Here is a 20,719-nt window from a genome sequence, read left to right as displayed (position 1 = left end):
CAACTCGTGAAAGCCCATCTGGAGATGTTTTCGTCGTGGCTATTTGGTGCTGGACAACGAAGCCCTGGTAAGGACAGACACCTTGGCCTGGAATTGATTGACCTAGAGTACCTTGACAGTACCGCCATTTGCGCAGATCACGCTCCCACTGACCCATCGACTCTTCTCAGATGACAGAAAGCCTACGATTTCAGCTATGTCATCGACTCTCCCCAACCTCTTTTCCACACTGCATGCGGTTTCCTTTGCCTCAAGGAACTGGCGGATCTCAGGGGTGTCCGGCATTTGTGAGGCCAATTCGGTTTGCGTAACTGATGGAAGATGGTCAGGTTTCGAGAAGGCTTTTGGCAATTTTCGGTTCAAGGTGGCTGCGAAAAACTTACTGCCAACAGCGACTGAGTTCACTGTAGTCCTCTCCATCCCAGGCCTTGTCCCACAAGCGTCAGCCCACACGCGAGTCATCGATTCAATAGCGCTCTTGCAACCACTGTAAACCACTGTAGTCCCGATGTATCAGAACCAAAACATCAGATGCAAGTAGGCTAGGAAGTAGGAGTAGAAAGAAGCAACGCTACGTACGAGCAACTGGAGAAGGATCTCGGCCTCCTTCGGAAGAGATGTTGATGATTCGGCTTTCCGGCCGAAAGTACGGGAGAAGTGCTTGCACGAGAAATACAGGTGCTTCAATATTGGCCGTAAGTAAGCGATCAATGTGGTCCTGGGTGATCGTGCCCACTGGCGCGACCTCCACGACCGCCGCGTTTTGCACAAGTATGTTCAAACTCCCATACTCTTTGACGGCATTGACGATGGCACTGCAGTACTCTCGAGGCTCCAGTAAAGGCGCAACCACGCCTTTAATCAGTGGTACAGAACTCTTGTTGGAATTTCTGTACAGGGAATCTATCTCGGCTCTCAAATCATCGATTTTGCCCAAGGACGATAGCACAGAGCATGTTCCGATGATATTCGCCCCACGGCTTGCGAGGTGAACGGCGATTCCTCGTCCAATGCCGCGCGAAGCACCACTGGGACACAAGCCGTACATTAGCAGAAGCCACAGAAGGAAAATGACCTGACGATTCAACGATAAGGGAAAATGACGAAACCTACGTCACGATTGCCACTTTGCCGACGAGGTCTTGCTCTGAGACCTTGACATTTGCACGGTCATGCTCCATGTTGCTAATGATTTAGTAATTGTTAATGTTGATGAAGACCGAATTGGTGATGGTCATGATCGCGGTACCTTATGTTCAAATATGGGCTTCGTCAAGTGCGACAGCGATCAGTCAACCTTCCGCGCAGTGGATGGGCAACTACAGTTGTTACCTTACTAGTTCCCTAGCTCTTACAATGGCCAGCGTTGAACGCTGAGATGCTCCGAGACTGTCCGGTTTAGCAGCAAAGGTCCAGTGCTGGTTCCGAAACGCCCTCCGGTGCTTAGACCAACTGATCCAAGTTCCACAGCGAATGCCAAGTGACAGCTCTTCAGATCATTGTCAAAATCAAGGGTTTGAACCTCAACTAAGCATTCACATCGAATAGCCGGTTCAAGATTCGTAAACTAGCTTCTCATCTGCTGTCTGAAAGCTTCCATATCCAACAATGTGATACTTGTATGCATTTTCCCCTCGTCGAACCATACAAATACATGCTCTGTAAACTTGACTCTTTTACCCGTTGGCTCTATTCCATTCCAAGCCTTAACTGGTGTCCACTCAAATACCACTCTGGCTGCAAGTTGCTGTTTCTCCTCGTCAACAATAAGCTTCTCGAGCGTGTTCTTGCAATCCGCCATGACATCGTGACACTCTTCCATGGCCCCTCTGTACTGTTCACGGGTTACAGAATGCTCATTGAACGTAATGTGGTCATGGGTGAATTTCGACAGGTTCTCTTCCATGGTCCTGGTGGAGACGCAGTTGAAGTATGCGCGGTACGCCTCAGTGAGACAGAACCCTGGAGGGGAAGCTTTAGCGCTCCAGCTTGGGGGCCGGACCGCCTGCGATTCGCTGTTGCGTAATGCATCGACATCGTCTATAATCATGATGTTGGAGATAGTGGTGCCCTGAACTTGACAGAAAACGTGTCGCCGGAATTCGATTACCGCAGTGGCGGTTGAAGCAGGAAAGACGCTTTTGGGCGAAATCCGCACGAGGAGAATCGCAGCCAAGTCGCCTGTAAAAGCATCGCCAATTTGGTGAAGGATGGTGATGTTCACGTCACTTGACACTTCTAGGTGCTCGAAGCCGGCTGGCAAATTCAAAAGTTGAGAGGATGAGTGTCCAGGAGACGAGAACTTCGCCATGTTCTCGCCGGGAAGTCGGCGGTTGAGGCGCTCTGCATACTCTTGGAAGATGGATTCGATGGCCGCCATTTTTTTGTTTCTTTAGGATGGTTATTCTGAGAGGATTCTTGACAGACACAAAGAGAAGTATGCACTTCACGAAGTACAAACTGAGGCAAATTTCTGGGTGCTAAAACTTGAACGAAGAAACCAGCCTTCACAATTCCAGACTCTACTAAATCGTCAATCTCCAGAAAACACAAGAGCGCTCAGAAACTGAAGGTGAACTCTGGTTGTTCTGGATCCATTTGACCTCCGCTCCTAGGTTCGACCTTGCAAGATATGCCCGGAGCTTTCGGAGGTCATGGTGGGAGCATGGGCCTCAGAGGCAGTTCGGACCTGGCTCCATTCTCCAGCGGTCGTAGGCTCATTCCGACTCGTCCCGTCTGCTGTCCGAGTGCTCTTCTCTGCGGTTGTTCGCCGATTGCTTAGGGTACGCCTCGGAGTCGTCGAACTTTCTTGAAACAGTCTTGAGGTACACCCTACAATGTCTCCAGTGGAAGTCTGACCAAAATTCAAGGAGCGAGGAGTCAAACCTAGGAACAGACCATCTCTAAGTGGAATAAGTCGGCGTGGTCACAGATGGGCTCAGCACTGATACAAATGCTCGAACTCGAGATTAGTATCTCAGGACCAGTCATCTGAAAGATTCCACTCTCATCAATTTCGGGAAACCAATATGCTCTACGCCCTGCCGCAAGACCTTCATTTCATAGACGGTCCACGAATTGCCAGTTTTCAAGCATTAGAGAAAATGTCACAAAACTCAACTCAGACTCAAACAAAAAAGCTGGACACAGCAAAAGGTGCAGATGCATACAATCCAAGCAACCTGAAAACCTACGACACTCTCGTCTTTGGTGTCGTTTCACCTTACGGTTGGAATTGCTCAGCCGAGAAACTCATCTCTTTCTTCAACCGCAATATAGCTCGCGCCGCAGAGCCGTACAAGTCCAACCCGGGCGGTCCCCCACCCACTCGAATCCTCGACATTGGCGTTGGCACAGGATACTTCCCCGCAAGAGCTCCTTTGCCTAAATGGACCGAGTACGTTCTTGTCGACCTCAACGAGACGTGCCTGGACGTTACTCTACCCGTCATTGAAAGGGCACATCCGGAGGTCGGCACCAACGCTACGAAGGTCGTTGGTGACTTCCTGGCTCAAGGTGACGAGCTGAAAAGTTTGTTTGCGAAGGGAAATAGTTTGCCGGAAGGCGGATTTGATGCTATATCTCTCATGTTCTTGCTGCATTGCCTGCCTGGCCCACCAGCACGCAAGGCGGAGGCTTTGGGACGCATGGGTCGCTTGTTGAGGCCTGGAGGGGTCGTGTTCGGGGCTACTATTTTGGGTAAGGGTGTGAACCGTAATCCGCTGGCGCGCCTTGTATTGTGGTTGAACAACTATTTGGGGGTCTTTGATAATCATGAGGACGATGCAGTGGGTATCTTGGTGCCTCTCCAAAAGATGTTCAATGAGGTACGATATGAGGTAGTCGGGTGTATGCTTCTTTTCGAAGCCAGCGATCCTCGCTATAATTAGAAAGCACACTAGAAGGAATCGAGACCAGACACAACTTTGAAGTTAACTCATGTCCTAGCAGATGAAGTAAGGTGCACAAGAAGAACAACTTCTTCTTGTGCATCTATCTCTTGTTATATCATGCTTTCAGGTTGGGTTGTGTAAAATATCAATCCACGGTGTCGCATCTCTTCATCTCGCATGAACTTGTACAATCAAATAATTTGCGCTCTTCAGATAATGACATGGCATGTCTGCCTGAACTTCGAAGAAGCAATATGTTCACAGGCAATATCCTAGGAACAAGTGTACTCTGTCTGATTGACTTGGACACTCTATCAAGGTTTTGGTCAACACTCTGCCAAGTGACTCTAACCGCAATTCGATTTTAGAGCAAGAGTGTTAGAAATAAAACTCCCCTCCCAAATGAGTGTTTAGCGTGCAAACATGTAAGCCAAGTCAAGCTCCAACAAACACCCCAGAAATCAAGGCACCGCCAGCGAATCCAATGCCCATAGCCCATGATGCTCGAAGACCTTCTGTGTACGCTGCAATTATTTGAGGAGCAATGTCCGCGGAGAAGAGTTTTTTCAGATCCGTAGATCCTGCGGCCAAGATCTGGGCAGCGGTGAGACTGGGGACGTTTCGCACAGCATTCTGCAACATGATGTTGTTGAAGAGGTTCTGAGTTGCTGATACCGCAAGTGCACCACTGAGAAGTTGGAAAACTGTGAGTATCCGTCTATTAGTACAATACTTTTTGATACTTATAGCAAGTTGAATGTTGGCCCCAGAGAAGACTTACGGAGGACAATACTTGTGGCCTGGGGCACGTCTTGCACATCGACTGTAGCCTGGACAGCTAGGACTGGAACTTGGGTTCCTAAGCCATAGCCAAAGGCTACTATAAGCTGGTATAGTAGGTACTGAGCTGGTGTAGAGTCCGGGCCAAGGGTGAGGATCAGTGTAGAGCCTAGCACCGTAAGAGCACCAGAGAGAACACAATATAGCCGGTCATTCCGATATTTGGAGTACGCCACACTGGATAATAGTGTGAGAAATGCTACGATGTAAATGTTAGACGTCATACGAGAAGAATGGATCAAAGGCAATATGACTCACCTCCACCAATTAACAGGGGAAGAACGTTGACACCACTCTGTGCGGGAGTAAACCCTTTGGTTGCCTGGAAGTAGACAGGCAGATTATACTGGATTGAGTAGGCAACCGAGCTAAGCCTACGATGGTGTCAAAAGAAAGTCCCAAGTATATATAGAGCTGGTGGTCCACTTACATGAATGCGAAAACGCAAAGGAAGCCGATCTTCATATTGGTCAAGAACCTTGCTTGCAAAAGAGCGTCCTCTTTCATGAAGTACTGCTCAAACCCGAAGAGCATGGCAACAGTGATCGATCCCATTAGCGTACCGACGACGAAGCCAGAGTCCCACTCGTGTTTGATCCCTCCGGACTCCATTGCGGTGACAAATAGAGCGATGATACCGGTGATAAGAACGACACCCATCAGGTCCATCTGACGCACAATGCTCTTCCATGGTGCCCTGACGGTTTTGACAGTATTTGGAATCTTGAAGAAAAACAGAACGATAATTCCGGCGAGAACGGAAAAGGGTATGTTGATCCAAAAGCTACGACGTGCAATTGTCAGCTCTCCTCTCTTTTGTGCATATTATACGCTGATTGGACTCACCACCACCTCCATGAGAACTTTTCTGTGAGGAAACCGCCGATGATAGGCCCAAGGGAACTCGCACCGGTAAAGATGGCACCGAATGCGCCCAGATAGATTGGCGTCTTGCTCCGAGGCGTGACGAGCGCCAGGATTACATAGACGCCGCCAGTTAAACCAGCAGCCCCAATGCCCTGAACCGCACGCCCGGCAATTAGGAAGGCACTATTGGGGGCAATGGCACAAAGTACACTCCCGACGGCGAAGATGATGAGCGCTGCCAGGAAGATCCACTTCGGAATGAAGAACTTGTACAGCTTGCCCCATGGCACTTGAAAACTCGCAATCGTCATCAAATATGCAGAGCCATACCAGCCGGCATCTGCGAGGGCTTTGAATTCGGTGGTAATGACGGGGATAGCAGTGGCAACGATGGTGGCATCGAGAGCGAACTAGCTCATTGAGTAAAACTGTTAGCTGGAGAAGTCTTCACTTTGCCATGATTCAAGAATCTTTGTCAGTTGCGACTGTTGCTTGTTGGGATTTTACCTCAAAAAGACCCAGTGCCAGTGCAAGTATGATTAGCACTAGTGTAATGCCCTCAGGGTATTTGCCTTCATCTTCATCAAGCTTAATAGGGTCCGTAAGCCTCTGTCCATCGTCAATATTGAACTGCAAACGATCCGAGAGTGTGTTATTTCCGGTCGAAATACGCCTCAAATAAGGCTCTGTGTTGTCATCCAGATTTTGGACGAACCAAGAATCCACCTTCGTAGATTGCCTCTTTGCGGCGTCCATCTTGCAGGTTTGGACTCTGTTCGTGAAAGGTATACAATGGTATGTTGATTCAACTGTTTACTCTGGCACCAGGCGAGCGTAAAATGCGTTCTCAGTTTTCAAGGCTTGAGCAAGGATTAAGATCTACAGACTGGAGATCGGTATGATCCAACAACCCATGCCAATGTACATGGCGAGCATCACAAGTGATCCAAATTCAGCACCTGCCACAACTTTCGCAGCGATATGCACGGAACGCTTTGCTATCTGACTACCCCGAGACGAACAAATCACACGGATTGTTTGGCTCTGCGGCACAACGCCGATCTCTGAATGTAGCATGTTGAGATATCGTATGGTACGAAAGGTGTGAAACCGGTACTGGGACTTGGCTCGGAGAGTTAATCTCGGGCCCACGACAAAGGTCCGGGCCGGTGGGGTTACCTCCGAAGCTCAGTCGGAGACATTTGCCTTGGCACAAGCGCCGGCGGACGCCCGCGGAAGCGCGAGGTTACATTTAAGAAGTTAGGACGACCTCCATTGCCCATCTTATCAACATCAAATATTCATTTTCAGAAATTCCACAGCGCGATTGAGGTTCTATAGGTTGAAGCTGGCGTGTGCCAGCCTTGCAAAACATGTTACAATAAGCTTGCGGGCCTTATGCAGGCCCTGTACACAAAATGGCTGTTATTCGATCTTCATACAACCGGCGGACCTCAGACCTAGGAGGAAGCCGCTCAGTGACAACAGATCATCTCGGAGTGTGAAATTAAGAAGTCTTTGAGACATCATCGTGACGCCGTAAGAAGCTGTTTGCACGATGAAACTTTGAGATCTCCTCCTTTCGAGATATCGCTCGTGAATAAAAACATAATAGGCGCCATCAATTGCCAAAGCTTCTGATGTCGTAGAGCTCAACCGAGCACCAACAAATTAACAAGACACATCCAAACATGCCTCTTGGTATTATTGACGCGAAACTTGGAAAGGATGCAGTTCTTACAGGGACCGTTCATCTTGTCAGAACATCTAGTACAAATGATTCAGACCACGACGCCCCAAGCCGGGGTAGCATTCTCGAAAGAACTATTTACATGGTAATACCTTGAGTATTCTCCATGATCATCCCAAACATCATATTGACATCCGGGTAGGGAGTTGACACGGTCTTGGTCCCTCAACCATCCTTGAACGATCCAAATGACCCATTGGTGAGTCAAACCTTCAACGTAAAGGACATGATTTCTCTGACGCACATGACGCGGGAAGCTCTGGACCAACTGGCAGAAGGAAGCGGCTTTTTGGGTTATCTTTTTCAACACCATCATCTTCGCTTCGCTTCCTGGTCCCATGCTTAGCCCGGCCACGTTTGCCCTTGCCCCCATCCTTGGCGTAAGCATCACAAAAGTTGCTGAGTTGTCTGGTTACCATCTCCTCGTTGTTGCGGCTATAGGGTTTGCAGTCCCTCGTTCCTACTAAAAGCCTTTTCTTTGCCTGAGCCTTGTTTTTAATATGCGCTCTACCACAGGCCCTTGGTTTCGATCCTTGCCCAGAAGTATGGAAAACGCCCGCAGTTTCTCTTCGCCGCCATTGCCGGAACCCTCGGCACCGCAGTCTGTATAGCAGGGTCTCAAAGGTCCCAGTATAACACAATATTCGCTGGTCGTATGATTCAAGGACTGGGTGCTACCGCTTGGGAGAGTTTAGCGCTTGCGGCAATTGGGGATTTATTCTATCTTCATGAGCGCGGCTGGAGGATTGCCATGGTGGTCGCCTCGTCAGCTTGCACTGTTTCGATGACATCAATTGTCAGCGGATTCATGGCAGAGCGCCTTGGTTACAAGGTCCTGTTCATCGCCGAACTGCCATTCAACCTCGCGGGGCTCATCATGACAGTTGCTTTGCTCCCTGAAATGCAGTTCAAACGACCAGCTGTTACCCAGCAAGATATAGCTTCGAGTTCTCAATCCAACAGCGACGCGGAGACTACGGCCGTCAAAGGGCATCTCGACATCGACATCACAGCAGCCAAGAACACCATCGCCGAGACTGGTGCGGTCATCGTCCCAAAGAAGACTTTGGCGCAGATGCTATCACCATAGTCTCGACAGACGTACACAGATAAGAACATCATTCGTTTGCTAGCTGAACTCTTCGTCAACTTCATTAACCCAGCTGTGCTTTGGATTCTGACCGTCAGTGCGGTTCTCAATGCTTGCTTTGTGGCATCCAGCTACATTCTATCTCAGATCTGGTCGATGCCACCTTACAACCTCAACATTGAGCAAAATGGCTTTTTCTGGGCTGGCGCACTGATTGGCGGTTTGTTTGCCATTCCTGTTGGCTCACTCTGCGACTGGTCTGCGATGATCATGTCGAAATGGAATGGCGGCGTCTATGAGGCAGAATTCCGGATCCCTGTCAACATACTTGGTGCCGCCCTGAGTGGGCTCGGTTGGTTCCTGCTCATGTGGGTGGTCGATCACCCCTCTACGAACGGGTACTTCCTAGGGGCTTTCTGCTTAGGTTGTATGGCTTTTAGTATTTCGGTCCCCTCGACTTCTGCTGGGCTTTATATCTTGTGAGCGTCATCTTTATCTTGGAAGATTGCGGGAATATCAAGCTAACGGCAGGGTGTTAGGGACACATTCACACAACGATCCAGCGAGATTTTCATTGTACAAATGATGCTTAAGAACTTCTTGTTTTATTCTTTTTCAATATTCATCAATACGTGGACTACTGAAGCTGGGCCTGGGACTGTCTTTATGGTCCTAGGAACTGTCTCCCTCGGGCTTTTCACCACCTGCATTCCTATGTGTGAGTAGCAACAGGCTTTTCCCGGATTTCATGAAGATTCTAACAGTCAATCTCAACAGACATATTTGGAAAGTTGAATAGAAGATGGATAACCAGTCTCTATGCCAAACACCACTTCCTCCGGGGACTTGCCGCATAGGAGAGCAAAGCAGTAGTACAAAGAATGATGAGACGCATTGAAGAAGGGCACATAGATATAGAAGACTGGAGGATATGTTTGTCCGTGCCTCCGCCTGAAGGTAGGTTGAGAGATGGCACCATGGAAGAGCTACCTAGAGGCTGCTTAGAACAGTTGCAAGGTGAATGACGACACATTTTGCCGGGAAGCTGGGTTCACGTTGTCTCAAATTGCTAGGTATTCAATATTCAGGAAGGCTTTGGCTCAATTTCTCTCCACACCGCTATGATGTGAGTGGTTATCCGTACGATTTGTTTTAAGGACTTAAATGAATTTTGCAAGCTCCAGTGGAATCTCAGTCTAGACTGCAGGAGGCATGTATGAGTACTTGTGCATGAAAGCATATCTACGATGATTACAACAACAAGATTTGTTACTCTCTTGTAAAAACACACTTCGATTCGTAACTATGTAGATCTCTTCTGGAAACGGACAACGACCTGGGGCAATTGGTTCATAGCGTATCTTCTTAGATCTCGTTCCCAGTCCATCTCGCCTTGATTGACGTGCTCCCAGTCCAAGGCCCACACCATCTTGGAGATCATCAGCTGCGCCTGCAAGAGCCCCGTCTTACGACCTATGCAGCCTCGGGTGCCGATACTGAAAGGCTGGAAAACAGAAAGCTTGTCATTTTCAAATTCTTTTCCATAATCTGGATGATCTTTCGGAAGCCATCTCTCCGGGTGAAATTCTCGTGGTTTCGCAAAGTAACGCTCCGAGTGGAAGACTGCCCAGAAGCTAGTTTGAACGCGGTACTAAATGCAGATGAGGGTTAGCAGAAATTGATCTACACAACTAGATGCCAAGGTCTTAATATTACCCCTTTCGGAATGTAGTGGCCATCAACGAAACCGCCAGGGCTGATGCGAGGTAAACCGGAAGTGCCCTGAGTGGCTAGTCGAAGACCCTCGTTGATGACAGCATTGAGCCATACAATATTCTGCACATTGTCGGATTTGATGTCCTCGTAGGAAGTAAATCGATCCCGAATATCCATCTTTAGCTTTTCGAGTTTGTCTTGATGCATGCCGAGAAAATGTACTGACACCGTGAACATGTTGGAAGTGGCTTCGGCGTTGCCTATGACCACGTTCATGCTCTGTGCAACAAGAAAGTCGACTTCGGGCGGTTCTCCACCCTCTTTAATAAGAGATGACATGAAGTCTTCGTGTTCGAGGGAATCTCTGAGGCGGATTCGATCGTTGATATACTTACTGTTGATGCGCTGGAGTTTCGGCGCCACTGTCGCTAAGCTAGGACTTAAGGCAAGCAGCACGAACGGGTAAAGAAGGGGGAAGCGTGTAGAGACCTGGTTCACGGTGCCCCAGAAGCTCAACTTTGAAAATGTCTCCAGGAACTCTCCGGCTTTACCTATTATAGTTCGATTGTTCAGTGATTAGAAATTGCCTGTCATCTTTGATTTCCATAACTTACCCTTTTCTATGTTGCCGTAGTCATGTCCAAATGTCAAGTCACCGGCAAGATCCATGCTTAGCCACTCATTCCACTGGAAGGTCAGCCTGAGTTTGACCTAACCTCAAATGCATCCCCCTGCACTGATGTATTGCCACTTACCTCCGTCAAGTTGATAGGACCCCTTCGGCAAGCCTCATCGACCTTCCGAATGAATCGGTCGTAATGCTTATGCAAGACGGGCTCCTGCCATCGCTTGATCGCATTCATGTTGAAGCTTGGTTCCATGGCCTTTCTGACATAACGATGGATTTTTGGATCTGTATCAGCAGCAAAACCCTTGTGCTTTCCTGCAAGAGCTCCAAGCTCTTCGGTCTTCAAGAAAGCCTGCGCATCATCCGTTTTTCCAGGCAACAAGACGTCTAGGATGAAGGGTATCTTGTGAGCGTCTGATAGATGCAAAAATGTTCACAGAATACAAACTTACCAACTATCGGCTTGTACCCAAATATGGCGATCTCATTAGGTGCGATTCGTACGACATCGCCATACTCTTCAAACCCCTTCTCAACTGCCCATGGCCAGCGACCGCGTAGCCTACGCATTGTCAGACACCGGAATTAATCTTTGGAGTGAAGTTTGTTACCAGTAATACGCAAACCACAATTCGGAGACTGCAGCAATTCTAGGGCCAGGATACTTTGCATATGGGTGTAGGGTTAGGCGGTATCCTATCAATAGGAGCCAATATGCTGTGAACTGGGTTATTCTTAGCGAAGTCCAAGCCGTGATTAGAGAGATCGTAGTCTTTGTTGACTAACCGATAGAGCGATGACTGAAAGCCATGAGCTGATTGATGCGTTTTTGAGGTGTTCCATGGTAAACTCGCTTATTCCTTTCCCTGATACAGCATGGAGCGTGTTGAAGTTCATTTCCCTTGTCATCTTATCCATCGCTTTGGTGGTGACTTGGTTCTCGCCTAAAATCGCGAACCTTCGCAAAATGGAGCTGAAAGCAGTTGAGCTTGCGGAGACTCTCAAATTTCTTCGAAGAACGATTTCTAAGACGCTGATAATTGTGTGGCTAGGTTGTAGATCATGGGGATCAAAGTTGACGTCGCGCCATCGAGGCGCTACTGACGACAATCCTCATTGCAGTAAAGGTCAATGCTTTAGGTCCTAATACTGTTTCTGCCCACCCATAGGGATGCAACACTTCTTGGCCCATACCTTTTGCTAGTGTAAATCCTGCGACCGAGTCATTTGGAAGTTTCGGCACGCGTGGTTGTGACCAGCTCGGAGGGCATCGGACGTCTCGGAGACAGCTCCGGCGTAGAGTCCGGCGTGAATGCACTGTTTCATATGACTTGAGCAGTAATTGCGTTGCAATCAGCAGACTGGATTGCTGCTGGAAGAATGGCCCTTGACTTCTAACCACAGGCCACAAGTACAGCCCTGTGCAAACCCAACTCCAGACTGCAGCCCTCGCCAAAGAGATGCCTCAATGTCAGTCTGACAGGGACCACTTGAATTTTGTAAAGGCCTCTTGCTTGGTGAGTTGAATGGCTAGCCATCTGGGGCTCTGGCCTTAATTGAGTTCCTATGGTCTAATCCGGGGGAGGGGGGTTAAGTGAATTGGTTATTCGTAGAGCTCATTGAATTACGATAGCCACGAAGTCCTACGCTCGCCCCCGATGTCGATGAGATGTTGAGCAGCCAAGTTTCAAAGAAGGAGACCAGACCGCAGTGACATTCCCGGATGTCATGTCCACAAAGTAACCAGACGCTTCCCTATCAGAAAGACAATGATAGAATTGCAATTCGTTCGCTGTGCCCTCAGTGCTAAGATCTCATCTTTCACAGTATTTTGACCGTTCCTCCGTTGGCGCATACGGCGCTCCCGGACACCCATCGACTCTTCTCACAGCAGAGCCAGCCAACAATTTCAGCGACATCATCTACTTCACCCAGCCTCCTATCCACGCTACAAGCTTCCATCTTAAACTTTATGAGTTGGCGGACAGGTTCGATATCAGGTAGTCCTTCGGGCAACCCATTGGCTGTATCACCGGTCTTCGTGACTCCGACAATTAGTGAATTAACGGTTGTCCTCTCCATGCCAGCCCGCGTCCCCAGAGCATCCGCCCAGACCCTTGTCATGGACTCTAACGCTGCCTTACAGGCCCCGTAGAGCAATGTTACTGGAGCTGGCTGACTCTGGCGCGCTCCCTCAGACGAAATATTGACGATGCGGCTGTCTGGAACAAAGTGCGGTAACAAGGCCTGGATAAGTTGAACAGCGGTCGAAATATTCCCTGTCAGCATGCGGCGCACATGTCCTTCATCAATGGCTTCAATTGGCATGGTCTCTTGCAGGGCAGCATTCTGTACCAAGATGTTGACAGCGCCACTGAAATGTTCCTTCACTGCAGCCACAATGTTGTCGCAACACTTGCTCGGCTCTGTGAGAGGTGCAACCACACCGAAAATTCGTGGAGTCGCGTGGTTCTGGGGATTTCTCTCTTGGTAGAGCAACCTAATTTCCTCCTGCAAGGAGACGACATTCTTGAGTGAAGTCTCGCTGGAGCATGTCGCTAATACGTTTGAGCCCCGGGAAGCGAGGTGGAAGGCTATGCCGCGCCCTAGACCTCTCGAGGCGCCACTAAATAAGATCAGCTACGGTAAAATTCAGTGGCCTCGAATCTTTGCTGGAGCACCCAGCTTATTAAGTTACAGGTTCGAACTCACGTAACGATGGCAAACTTTCCTGCCAAGTCTTGTTCTTGGACAGATGGATTCGGGAGAGTGTATTTCATATTGACCGAATCGAAGAGAGTGTCTCCTGACGATGTTGCGACGGCTGGCTTAAGCTACAGTATTCTTAATAGGGCGGAAACAGTGTGTTGTAAGCTTGAGTGCTGGAACAGCATCAGGTAGGTCGCGCATCCGCCCACGGGTCGAAAACCGAGTCTTTAGTACATAGAGCGAAGAGGACCGCTGTGTTCCAATGGAGTTGTGTTAACTTGGTGGTGTGTGCCTCACTGTTTGAGTCAAGTCGGAGAAGCGGAGGCGGGAGAAGATGCACTTTTACCTAATTCAGTCCGGTTCGGAGAGGTGAAACATCCTGCTGGTTCGAAGGGCAGCGCATTGTACTTGTAGCCAAGTTATGGCTCGAAAATGTAACCTTCAACATTAGGAACAGCGAGGCTTCTACGCTTCGACCAATTCTAGATATCTTTTGATCTTGTTTGTGTAGGATTCGTGTAGTCTTTGCGCGAAAACCTCTCCAAGCACAGAATCTTGTGTTAGGTACCTAATTTGAGAACGATTTACGTGGACAGCGGGAATGATGAAGAAGCTGAAAGACATCTTACTAAAAGGTCTATAACTCTAATAATACTATTTAATTCCTTTCCTGAAAGTAGGCGAGAGCCTCTTCAATTTTCTCCCTCATGAGGTGCACATGTCCCGGCATCGGCATCTCAAGATGGTCTGCATCAACAGACAAGCATTGTCCAACTTCTCCCACGTATTTGTCCCACCCATTAGGACCCAAAGCGCCCTCAGAGCCGCGCTTGTCAGGGAAGCCCCAGGCAAGAGCCCCTAAAGCTGGATCCTCCATGAACCCAGGATAGGCTTCTGCTGGAAATCCCATGCCCACCATCTCGTGCTTCAGTTCAGGCTTCCCCTCACAGCGGCCGCCCATACCCTTCTCTGCCCAAACAATGCTAGTCTTTTTGGGGCGCTGGTGGGAAGTCATGGGCTCCGGGTGGTAGGTTGCCACGGCTTTGAAAATCCCCAGCAGATGTTGCATCGGCGCAGATTCGGCCGTCGAATTCCAGAATGCGTCCTGTGCAGCCATCTTTTGGAACATTTGCCAGCCTATCTCAGGCTGGACTTTAACAAGACTAGTTTCGGTCTTGGTGCGTGGTGAGCAAATGTCAATGATCAGTAGGCCATCGACTTGACGACCGAGGTCACCTAATTGACGGCAGACCTCATACCCGAGCATGCCGCCACCGGAGAAACCGCCAATGTACAGTGCGCCTTGAGGCCGAGACTCAATCACGGCATCAACAATCAACTTCGCGGCTCCTTCAATGCCAACCTCGGCGTTCATCCGCTCTGGGCAGCGAATGAAGGGCGAGTCAACACCATAAATTGCCGTCTTAGTGTTAAAGGGTGGCAGATGAATGTAGCTAGCAATCGTACCAGTTCCGTCGGCGATCATGTACAACGGCGTCTGATCTGGTTTCGAACGGCCGTGAAGTAGGATTACTCGCGCCTTCGGTGGTGGAGAGATTGTTTGCTGCTTCTTCGTCACAGAAGGCGAAACCGATTTATTTGGCAATAGTGATTCACTCTCCGGTATCGAGATTGAAGTAACGACTGGCTTTTCAACATCTTTCTGATCGAGCAATACCCAGTGAGAGGGGATCTCGGGTGTCGGGCAGCTAGTAGACAGACTTTCATCCGACATCTCCTCCTCACTGACAGACGGCGGAGAGGTCGATGCCTGTGAGGATGACGAGGAGTGAATAGTCTCGGTCGTTCCAATTGCATCGCCAAACGCCTTCCGCAGGTCACCAATCGTCGGATAGTCGATGAGAGTGGACACCGGAAGATCGATGCCGGTCTGCTTCTTGACAGCAGCGGTAATCTCAATGGCCATGATGGAATCAACCCCAACATCTGCCGTAGCAGTGTCATCCGTGAGTTGCGCCGAGTCTGTGCCTGTCTCTCTTGAGATGCTCTCCAGAATAGAAGCAAAAACTTCATTCTGTGAGCTCAAACCCTCTTCAACTTTGGTCATCTCTGAGGCGTCTGAGCGACTGTAGGCATGCTTCTTGGCGGAAGGTTGTGGAGCCCTTACTGCCGCCACATTCGTGTTCGTCGGAAGTTGATAATCGCCAGGTGCTGCAACCGATACTCTTGTCTTTCCCAAAAGCCGGTCTAGAACAGTGTTGCTGACCTCGTGAAACCGCAAACCTGAACATTGCATCACCATTTCCGACGAGTCAGAGTCAAAGACCCAGACATCGCAAGTTGCAGAGTCCTCGGTTCTGCGTGAGACTCTGGCGAGAGTAAGGTATGATTTACCCGGCACTAGAGCTCCGAAATCTGGTAGCTCAACGCTCTCAAGATTGTCCATCATGAACGTGGTATCAGAGGCACGCGGTCGACTTGGATTGGCGTTAAGCACAAAACCCGCCAGGTGCACTAGGCTTTCGCCATGATATGGTGACGAGGTGAAGCAGGTTCCGATAGGATCAGAGCCCAGGACGATCTCTGCGGCAGCCTCCTGGAAATCATCGGAGACATATGCTCCCTTGACGCATTTGAAAGATGGAGAGTACCTGACTGTGTTTGAAAAGAGCGCGTAGAATATGTCTGGCTGGATCCTGTGGCCACGTCCCTCCTTGGCGCTCTTGATCACGTCATCCATCCTAGCCTGGATGAAGAATGATACCTTCTCCCAACCAGCTTTGATGGAGTCCGCCTCGCATATGGAGACTGTGCAGCTGCCCAGAGTTTGCTCAGATGAGTGAAAAGTTACTGTAGCAAGATCATTAGTGAGCTTCTTCACATTCGCAGTTGTGACAAGTTCCTCAGTCGATCCATTAACCTTCTTGCGCAGTGGACGCCGTAGTGAGAGATTGCGGATCGTCAGCGCAGGCTGCTTCATATCCCGCGTCATGCCCATGCCTTCGAACACGTGCTTGGCAACAGTAGAAGCAGCATCGCAGAACACGCTTCCGGGGCAAATTGCCATGTCGCGGATCCGATGGCCTTCGATGAGGGCATCCATCCCTGGATCGGCAATGAGGGCCCTGAAAGTAGCCTCGGACTCACTGCTCGTCGACCTCTCTGCAACAATGCTCTGCGCACAGGTAGATATTTGCTTCGGGCCGACCTGGGAATCAGCCGCGAGGCTTCCGCGTACCCCGTCGCCCTTCTCGGTGTAAGTGATCCAGAAATCTTGCAAGTCCCACGCGTACGTCGGGAGCGTCAACAGCTGGACGCTACTTGAGTAAGGGCGATATAGTCGGAGCCAGTCGATCTCTAAACCTTGATCGTAAAGCTTCGCAAGACATTTTGTGATAGACATCCAATTGTCAGCATACTTGTCGAGCGTCGACATGATGGAGCCGGAAGACACGGCAGAACCCAAGGTTGCCTGTACAAAGGAACCGCAGACTTGGCTTGGACCATGTTCGACCCACACCACATCACCTAGATGTTCCTTGACAACCGCAATAGTGTCTGTGAACTGCACTCTCTGACGAGTTTGCTGGCCCATATAGATTGCATCAAAGGTTCCGGAGGAATCAACAATCTTCGCAAGCAGAGTAGAAGCAACTGGGATCCTGGGCGGCGAGTACGTTACTCCTCGAGCGAGAGTGACGAATTGATCCAGAATGGGATCCATTTGGAAGGAATGAAAGGCGTATGGTACCGGTAGCAACTTAGGACGGAATTCTGCCATGTCCGCTGCAAGCTGCTCAACATCATCCTGCAATCCACCGACAACGGTGGTGCGTGGACTGTTAGAGCAAGATATCGAACAGATTCCGTCTTTTCTGGCATCAATATAGTCCTGAGTGACCTCAAAGGATGCAGCTACTGCTAACACTAGAGGCGCCAGCGAGTTAGTAGTTATCCTTCCGGCGTACTGCTTCGAGCTCGAGTCTACTTACTTGCACAAGCGCCAGTCTCGCATAATTCGCTGAGCAACTCTGCACGTTTCCCGACCAGATACAGCACATCGGTCAAAGAGAGTACGCCAGCAACGTGAAGAGCGGCATATTCGCCGAGGGAGTGGCCCATAACAACGGACGGCACAATGCCAGCTTCTGAACGCCACACAGAAGCCAAGGCAATCTCCAAAGTCAAGACGGCAAGCTGGATCTGGGCAGAGATCTTCGTGGATGTGTCAGTGGCACGCTTCGTGATGATGTCCAAGAACGATGGGAAGCCATAATCAGCGCAAATTTTGACGCAGTGATCAACCACTTCCCGGAAGACATGACTTGTCTTGTACAGCTCACTGCCCATGCCGCCATAATGGGAACCCTGACCAGTGAAAACGAAGACAACCTGCTTGGAAACGGAAGGCTTGATCTTTGTGACATCATTCTGGGCATCAATGTCTGATCTCAATTTGGCAATGAGTTCTAATGTCGATGATGCGGTGTATGTGGATCTGAGCGAGTGATGCGTTCGCCTTGCGGTAGTTGTGTAAGCAACGTCTTGAATACGGACGGTGGGATTCGCCTGAAGATATTGAAGAAGCCTGCGTTGGTTGGAACGCAGCGATACTTGCGTCTTAGCGGACGTGACAATGACGTGGTTCGACCACGGTACTTGCACGCCCTCGTCCACGGACCACGTAGGTCTATAGTCCTCGATAAGCAGACAAGCGTTACCACCCGCTGCGTCGAAGTTGTTCAGCATCACCCGTCTCGTGTTATTTCCCACAGGCTTGAAATCCCTCGCCTCGGAGAGGATCGACATCTTGGAGTCTTCAAGCGAAGGGAACTTGGGGTTCAGCTTCTGAGGCATGCCTGCTTGTGGCGGAATTGTATCGTTTTGGAACATCAGGACACACTTGAGCAACGATGATATTCCAGCAGCCTGTTTGAAATCTCATTAGCTCAAAGAATCCCTAATTGGCAACATTCGGGTGGTCTTACGGCTTCGCTGTGGCCAATATTGGCCTTGATAGATCCGACTATCAAAGGATCGCCACGACGACGTTTGAAGACGTTGGACACCGCACCTATCTCAGCGGGATCACCAATCTGGGTTCCAGTCCCGTGCATCTCGACATAAGATATCTCGTCTGGAAGGACGCCAGATCGCCTCAAGACCTGGCGGTAAAGCCGTTCTTGCGCGCCGGCATCCGAGGTCGTGATGGACGGAGAATTCCCGCTATGGTTTCTCCCTGAGCCCCCAATGACAGCAAGAATATTGTCATTGTGGGCGATGGCGTCGTCAAGTCTCTTGAGCACCACACTTCCGACGAAGTCAGCTCGACAATAGCCATCGGCGTCCTCGCGGAATGGCTTGCAATTGCCAGTGTTGGATAAGATACCAGATTTGCTGAGACTCGTCCAGGAATGAGGATATCCGACGACATTTGCAGCACCAGAGACAGCCATGTCGATATCGCCTGATATTAAGCTCATGCAGGCGAGATGGATGGAAGATGAAGTTGACGCGCATGCCGAATCTAAAGAATACGTTGGTCCCTCCCAGTTCATCTGGAAGGCAAGACGGCCAGCTCCGAATGCTCTCTGTGCTCCCTGCAGTGTATATGCATCACATCCCTTCAAATGATGTGCCATAGCATTCCAGTCATCATTGCTTTGTCCGTAAAAGACACCAATTCTATTCGGGTCAATATCCCTAGTCTTGCCGTCAGAATACCCAGCTGTCTCAAGAGCCTCATATGAACTCATGAGGAATTGTCGATGGCCAGGGTCCATAAACATTGCCTCTCTAGGAGAGATGCGGAAGAACCGAGCATCGAACTCTCCGGGCTTCTTCATGAAACAACCGTATCGAGCCGCCGTCGTGCATTTGACGCCATCGTGGCTATGCTCTGCTGCGAAGAACTCATCGAGGTCAAACCGATCCGGAGGGATTTCTTGATGGAGATCTTGACCAGTCATGAGAACGTTCCAGAACTCATCTAGGTCATCACTGCCAGGGCCTCTTCCAGCCATGCCAACAATTGCTATGCGATCAGACGGTCGATCTTGCTGATTCCTCTGGTTGGCGCCTATTTCATGCTGGACATTGATTGTTCTTCCCTGTTGTTTCAATGCTGTTGTAAGGTAGGAAGTGTGACTGCTGGTGCCGATGACTTTGATGTCGACTTGCTGGCAAGATCCAAGATGCTTATTCATTTCGGCAACGACCTCTACGATGTCCAGAGGCTGAGACACAGATTGCGAAACCGCGGTTCGTAGCAAATCGCCAAACGTCTCATATGTAGCTGACGGATCGTCGGTACCCCAGACTCTGTGTTGTGAGTCGAGTTGACTTTTGACAAGAGCAGACTCCCCAATCACATAGTCTAGGTCAGCTGAGGTCATTGGAATAGCGTGTTGAAGGGATCTGATATTAAGCTTGTTTCTTGGGAGGCCACTGACAGCTGGGCACTCGTTCAGAAATTGCTCCAGGATGGATGGTGGACCGATGATGCTAGCCCAGCGGTCTCCAGTGACACCAACTTGTGCCTTCTTCGCGGTTGGAATGCCCTTTCAAGCCAGTTAGAAGATCCATTCAAGGAGGTTTGTTTACAAGGAGGATTTAGAACTTACCAGGTTCGTCTGGAATTGCTCCAGAGCAGAGCGAAGGTCCTCGTTCGAGATCCCTAGGACGGCCCAACCCCATGTTCCAGAGCAATCTTCTGTAGCTCTTGACTGGATGTAGCAAAATTTGCAGACCCTACACAAGAGACCAGCTGCCTCAAGACAGCCGGCGTAGAGGGTATCAAAGTCCTTGGCAGCTGCCAATGGTGATAGGCTCATAAGACCTCCTGAAATGCCTAGCCACTCGGGCCCGTCATCAGACTTTGCTAAGAGATTGGGTTCACGCCTGATGCATCTGTTAAATCTATGTCAGTATATTGTGCTTGAATATCACTGAGGATTTGGGACATACTGGAGGAGCATTGCTGCTCTCATTGTATAGATGAGGATTGCATTAGCAACGCCAGTCTCGTCGACTGAGTGGCGGTATTTCTCAGCCAATTCGTAGATGCTTGAAAAGTCTCCGAGACTGTCTGTGATAACGCTTTCGAAGTTTTTGAGCTCCGATTTGACCTTCTTGCACAGATCACTCATAAAAACCTGAAGCCATGGCGCCAGGCCAGCCTGCTTCATGATGTAGTCGATGCCATCGACCCACGGATCGGTCTGATCACCAAAAAATAGAATAGTCTTCTGTGAGTCTGCCATCTT

The 20,719-nt window shown here is 49.6% G+C and overlaps 7 protein-coding genes across 7 annotated transcripts; 2 read left to right on the top strand and 5 right to left on the bottom strand.

Annotated features, from left to right (window-relative positions):
- Nucleotides 1-102: 102 nt before the first annotated feature.
- On the bottom strand, nt 103-2,380 carry CABS01_07832 (3-oxoacyl-(acyl-carrier-protein) reductase; the record flags this gene model as incomplete). The annotated part of the gene is made up of 6 exons (XM_060541194.1): nt 103-311; nt 384-497; nt 580-1,028; nt 1,114-1,185; nt 1,356-1,389; nt 1,681-2,380. The coding sequence occupies 6 exons, from the start codon at nt 2,378-2,380 to the stop codon at nt 103-105; spliced, it is 1,578 nt and encodes a 525-aa protein (XP_060402694.1).
- Nucleotides 2,381-3,104: 724 nt separating this feature from the next.
- CABS01_07831 (methyltransferase) lies at nt 3,105-3,960 on the top strand (the record flags this gene model as incomplete). Its single annotated transcript, XM_060541193.1, has 2 exons — nt 3,105-3,827; nt 3,952-3,960. 2 exons carry the CDS (start codon nt 3,105-3,107, stop codon nt 3,958-3,960), a joined length of 732 nt encoding a protein of 243 aa, XP_060402693.1.
- Nucleotides 3,961-4,328: 368 nt separating this feature from the next.
- On the bottom strand, nt 4,329-6,356 carry CABS01_07830 (GliA; the record flags this gene model as incomplete). The annotated part of the gene is made up of 6 exons (XM_060541192.1): nt 4,329-4,597; nt 4,675-4,932; nt 4,992-5,107; nt 5,164-5,517; nt 5,580-6,010; nt 6,108-6,356. The coding sequence occupies 6 exons, from the start codon at nt 6,354-6,356 to the stop codon at nt 4,329-4,331; spliced, it is 1,677 nt and encodes a 558-aa protein (XP_060402692.1).
- Nucleotides 6,357-7,291: 935 nt separating this feature from the next.
- Nucleotides 7,292-9,297, top strand: CABS01_07829 (uncharacterized protein; the record flags this gene model as incomplete). Its single annotated transcript, XM_060541191.1, has 7 exons — nt 7,292-7,435; nt 7,493-7,549; nt 7,608-7,792; nt 7,867-8,390; nt 8,460-8,919; nt 8,980-9,158; nt 9,218-9,297. 7 exons carry the CDS (start codon nt 7,292-7,294, stop codon nt 9,295-9,297), a joined length of 1,629 nt encoding a protein of 542 aa, XP_060402691.1.
- A 446-nt stretch (nt 9,298-9,743) lies between these two features.
- CABS01_07828 (cytochrome P450) lies at nt 9,744-11,627 on the bottom strand (the record flags this gene model as incomplete). The annotated part of the gene is made up of 7 exons (XM_060541190.1): nt 9,744-10,091; nt 10,157-10,707; nt 10,771-10,843; nt 10,912-11,171; nt 11,237-11,346; nt 11,396-11,508; nt 11,571-11,627. The coding sequence occupies 7 exons, from the start codon at nt 11,625-11,627 to the stop codon at nt 9,744-9,746; spliced, it is 1,512 nt and encodes a 503-aa protein (XP_060402690.1).
- Nucleotides 11,628-12,605: 978 nt separating this feature from the next.
- On the bottom strand, nt 12,606-13,564 carry CABS01_07827 (3-oxoacyl-(acyl-carrier-protein) reductase; the record flags this gene model as incomplete). The annotated part of the gene is made up of 2 exons (XM_060541189.1): nt 12,606-13,410; nt 13,497-13,564. The coding sequence occupies 2 exons, from the start codon at nt 13,562-13,564 to the stop codon at nt 12,606-12,608; spliced, it is 873 nt and encodes a 290-aa protein (XP_060402689.1).
- Nucleotides 13,565-14,151: 587 nt separating this feature from the next.
- On the bottom strand, nt 14,152-20,716 carry CABS01_07826 (beta-ketoacyl synthase domain-containing protein; the record flags this gene model as incomplete). The annotated part of the gene is made up of 5 exons (XM_060541188.1): nt 14,152-17,381; nt 17,447-18,383; nt 18,443-20,014; nt 20,078-20,363; nt 20,421-20,716. 5 exons carry the CDS (start codon nt 20,714-20,716, stop codon nt 14,152-14,154), a joined length of 6,321 nt encoding a protein of 2,106 aa, XP_060402688.1.
- Between the last annotated feature and the right edge of the window lie 3 nt (nt 20,717-20,719).

This window comes from Colletotrichum abscissum, assembly GCF_030869225.1.
Source record: "Colletotrichum abscissum strain IMI 504890 chromosome Unknown Scaffold_17.1, whole genome shotgun sequence".
Lineage (NCBI taxonomy): Eukaryota > Fungi > Ascomycota > Sordariomycetes > Glomerellales > Glomerellaceae > Colletotrichum > Colletotrichum abscissum.
This window is presented reverse-complemented; position numbering and strand designations above follow the sequence as displayed.